The sequence below is a fragment of the Fulmarus glacialis genome, unplaced genomic scaffold (genome assembly GCF_000690835.1).
Source record: "Fulmarus glacialis isolate BGI_N327 unplaced genomic scaffold, ASM69083v1 scaffold14248, whole genome shotgun sequence".
Taxonomy (NCBI): Eukaryota; Metazoa; Chordata; class Aves; order Procellariiformes; family Procellariidae; genus Fulmarus; species Fulmarus glacialis.
In genome coordinates, this window is record NW_009226421.1 from 1 (window position 1) to 4,858 (window position 4,858).

The 4,858-nt window shown below is 38.0% G+C and overlaps 1 protein-coding gene across 1 annotated transcript in view; it reads left to right on the forward strand.

Annotated features, from left to right (window-relative positions):
- Positions 1-3,073: 3,073 nt before the first annotated feature.
- Positions 3,074-4,858, forward strand: part of PGM2 (phosphoglucomutase 2) — a 14,801-nt gene continuing 13,016 nt past the window's right edge. Inside the window, exons 1-3 of the mRNA XM_009582805.1 lie at positions 3,074-3,238; positions 4,109-4,215; positions 4,566-4,650. Of these exons, the coding sequence (XP_009581100.1) occupies positions 3,152-3,238; positions 4,109-4,215; positions 4,566-4,650 (279 nt within the window). The 5' untranslated portion in view covers positions 3,074-3,151. The remainder of the gene's footprint in view (positions 3,239-4,108; positions 4,216-4,565; positions 4,651-4,858) is intronic.

Here is a 4,858-nt window from a genome sequence, read left to right on the forward strand (position 1 = left end):
CGTCTTGGCTGTTCGACTGCGGCGGTGCGTGGTGCGGTGAAGGCACCCGTTGCCGATTGCTCAGAAACGATGAGGCATTTTCATTTCTCGGGGAGCTCTTACATGCTTGTATTGAGTAACAGAACAATCGGAGAACAATTGTCCATTTACTCTGATATTAAAAAAAAAAAGGTTCCTTTTTGATGTCCAGAGATAGGTTAATATTTAACGATGATGCACGTTTCTTACAAAATAATAGTTTCCAAGAGCAAGCCCTTATGGCTGAAGACGGGCCTGCTGAATTAACAGGAAGTTTTTACCTAGATGGCAGTTACTGAGCTTGTTACCAGGCTATTTTCATCGCTGTATTTGTTACAGTAGTATCATATTTTTCATTCTTTCTGTTATCAATCATAAAATTATGGATAGAAGGTAGCTCCTGTTTTTGTTAAAAATAAAATCTGTTTAATCAGTAGCTGTCCTTCTATTCTGAAACCTTGTGGGGACTCCTGCACTGATGAAACCTCTTTGGGGCCCTCTTGTAGTGTACATTAAGATGAATAACTCAAGTGTTACCAGGTGATGTTTAAGCAAATTGCACTACTGGATGTTAACTCTGTATTAAAACCTCTGCCACTGTATTCACAGAAATCGGTATTCTCATATTCACATCCAGTTTTACTTGAGAGTAGAAAAAGTGTAACCCGAGAGAACCAACAAGGAAGGAAAAAACCAGCACTTCATCCTTCAGATACGATTGGGTCCTTCTTTAGTAGAGATGCTGTGAGGATTTGGTTTTGGCTTTTTCTTCTGCTTAAAAAAGTTTAGTTTTTTTCCTTAGCTGTATACAATGGCATCACAACATTCCTAAAATTGAAACAAAATGGCAACAGTCGTCTGTACGGTAAAAAAAAAATGCAGATTCTTAGGAGAATATAGCCATAAACAATTACAACAGTAATTCTGGAAAAGTCTTTCTGCTATATTAAACAGACTTGGGCCTGGCTTTTACCGTTACTTTTTAGAGGGGGTGGGCAGGGGGGAACAACGCAAATAACTAAATCCATGCAATCAAGTTTTCTCTACCAAATGACGTGGACTGAAACTCTGAGACTCAGGCAGCCACCTGGATAAGTACGATCATTTAGCTGGACCTGAAAAACTGGGGGATCCCTGTAGTTTCACAGTAGATACCAAACCTGGGAAATTCCTCTAACACAGCAATAACAAACAAAAATCTCCTTGGTTGTGAGAGCTACAGTATGATCCTAGTGTCAAGCTGAGCTTCTGTATTGGCATTACAGCTTCTAGTCTGTCCAACATCTATACAAACGTGTGCAGCAGCTACCTAAAGAGGTGCCCGTTTTCAATGGTGAGAGACAACCCCTGCACACAAAGCTCATGCAGGGGAAAAAAAGGTGACTGGGCGGTGTACAAAGCCTGATGCAAAAGGCGGTGTTCAGGCTTTACCTGCGAGACATAGGCCTGATACTGCAGCAAAAAGTTCAGGTCAACTTTTAAACAGCCTAAACTCAGAATAGTTATGCTGACCTATATTATTCTATAATAACATAGAATTATATTTATTCTTACAATTACAGAATATAATTACTGTATAATAATACAGAATTATGTTGAGCCTCCTACAAGGAAGTGTCAGTTACAATGTTCTTGAGCTGGTAAATTGGTAATTCTTAAGCTGGAAATCAGTAATTCAGGGGCACCCAGGAAACCTGATTTTTTTTTCTTTAATGCGTCCAGCTTATTCTGCATTATATATAGTTTGCTCTTTACCACGAAAGGCTCTTTAGCTTTTTGAGTGTTTATTTAAAGTATGGTGTTTGTCCTGCAGCAGCAGGTGCACAGATCAATGATTAGGGCATCCAGACCCTGGTCTCAGTTTGGTTTCCGGAATGCTTACACCTTTGTCTGCAAGCTCACTCATGTGCCTACTACTGTGCGTGTTCTGCAGCATTTTCTGGAGCTGCAGAATTTTTTTTTGCCTAGGATGATATGCCTTTCCTTGCTGTAAGCATACCTAGGTCATCCAAGAAATAGTGGCTTTTATGAGGTCATTTGGTTGACCAGAAATCAAAGCCTATGTCCACCTGGAAATTATGATCTTTGTACTCCAGTGTAAAGTGTGTGTAATCATGCGGTGACTAACCTGTGGAGTATGCCGCCTCTCCACATAACCCTGTTGCCTAGTGGCTGGAGTGTGCCATCTGTCCTGTTGGCACATCATTTTCAAGAAAGCAAATATTAAACTTCACATGTTATTAAGATTGAGATGTTGGGGCATACAGGACTTTACTAGTTCCCAAGTTTGGAAACAGAGTTGATAACAATAAAGAGTCAATGTAAGTAACACACCAAGAAAAGCAGTGAGACTTAGAAACTCCTCACTGTTTGCACGCAGTCTGACGCAGCCTTTCCGTTGCCACTCTGCACAGTCATTTTATTTAAGAATTCAGCTGTAGTTGCTAAGCTTTCATCCTGAAGGTTGTGCTTACTTTTACAAGCATTACTTGCATATATATTGCAAATTGTCGTCTTTATCTTCTGGCCAGTCTGGTTAGTTTTGCTGTTAGCCAGTCTTGGGACAAGGTTATGATTTTATTTTTTTTTTAAACTCTACTTATAGCGCTATGGAAGTAACAAATATTTTTTAATTATCAGCTTAACTTACTTTCTTAAATGTTTAGAGTAGTTCTTGTGTTGTGATGACAAAAATTCTCTGAACTGTAAAGGTGCCTTTTTTGTTTGTTTTGTTTTTAAACCAAGAAAATATTAAAATAGACATCTTGGAAATCTTTTCACTTCCCAAAATGTGATATATACACTGCTGTCAAGGCAGCACGTTCACTTAAGGAGATACATCTAAAATAAGTAATACTTGAGATTGTACTAACTTAAAATTAGGAGGATGTGGCAGGAGTTCTGGTGTTTTTGAAGTGGTGTGCGATGTTTTGATATGGAAATAATCCGGTAGAGAGAGTGGGAAAGACAGTCAGTTCTGTTAAGAAGCTTAAGGGTATTAAAAACAAACAAACAAAACCTTTTCTAGAATATCTGAATTTTTTGTCTACAGAATCCAAAAACTTCCACAATTGTGAAGCAACTGGTTGCTGAAGGAAATGCCGGAGAGCTGCAGAAATACTTTGGCTCGCGGATGGAGTTCGGCACAGCAGGGCTCAGAGCTGCCATGGGAGCAGGGATTTCCCACATGAATGACTTGACTATTATCCAGACAACCCAGGTACTGTTTTCAGCACTTTATCTCACTTAACTGGTTTTATATATGAACAGAAGAGCCTAATTTATGACAAGCAAATGGGTATTCTATGGAAGTACAAGTTTTTTACTATTCCTCCAGTTTTCAGAAGTCATTTAAATGATAATTATTAGCTGAGTGCTGATCTCTGAAAACAAGCAGGGAGAAGCTATTAAGCCATTAAAGTTATTTTCCATGTTTGATTTGTAGTTGAATTTATACACAGCTACAGTTAAGCTCAAGTGGATCAGTTAGTCCTGATGTAACAGCTACAAAAAAACCCAAAGGTAGCCAGCATTTGGCTAAGCTTTGTATATGTTGGACATAAATTTACATAAATGCAGTGAAGCTATATATACGCATATAGATCCTAAAGTAGATCTACTTGGGGAGAGCTTAAAAAAAAAACCAAAACCTTAAATTACTGCAGCCTGGAGTGGTGGTATAACATGTCCTAAACAGGTGTCATTATTAAGGGTGAGTTCAGTTGAAAAATGGAGAGATTTCAGTTAACAAACTGAAATACTGGCCAGTTGTTCTCTTCCTCATCTGAGCCCTAACACAGCTAAATCATTTCTCAAAATCTGCAATTCAGAATAATCGCGTTAACTATTTCTTTCTGGAGTTGGTTCTGATTTTTGGAAAAGTACTTAAATGCTGTCCAGCTTCATCATACTGATTTGTGGTGTTTCTTGGTGTTTACTGGTCCTAGACAAACTGAATCCCAATCCAGTTCAGTGGGATGTTACGTGCGCTCACCTTTCTAAGACGTCAACATCTTAGCAATCATCTAAATGCAATGATAAATTAAATATTAAGATTGGGTTAATGCAGTGGATTTGTTGTTGTCTTCAGGGATTTTGCAGATACCTTGAGAAGAATTTCAGTGACCTGAAAAAGAGAGGAGTTGTGATTGGTTTTGATGCTCGTGCCCATCTTTCCAGCGGAGGTAGTAGCAAAAGGTACTTTTTAGGTTTTAAGTATTTTGTAGATGTCTTGTGTGATCCATTATGGTTTTATATCTGCTTCAACAGTATTTTCTCTTTCTGTAGAGTGAATTAAGGTGAGGGATTTATAGTATTTTTATATTGTTAATGTCAAAGCAGTTCTTAGAGTTGTGCTTTGTCAGTTGGGAATACTAAGGGAACACATTTAAATTGGGTCTGTATAATAATTTGGGGTTTATTTATGTGGGGTTTTGTTTGTTTTTTTTTTTTAAATTGGAGTGAGGGGGGCAAAAAGCTGTGAATTGTAGGAAACTAATTGGTGAGAAAATGAATATATTTCCTAGGCATATTTTCTTCCTCTTTAGGTTTGCAAGACTTGCTGCTAATACCTTCATCAGTCAAGGAGTTCCAGTTTATCTGTTCTCTGATATAACACCAACTCCTTTCGTGGTAGGTTTCTCTATTCTATCTTCTTATATACACACAAATTCTGTCAGATATCTTAAGGAAAACTAGACAAACCACTTTTAACTTTTTAAGCTCTACTTGCAGTTAGCCTTATGCTTATTTAGCTATGTTTAGTTTATAACATTCACAGCAAGAGAAGGAAGAAGCTTAGTGGAATATCAGTGACAGTGGGATGTGCTTCTATTCATTC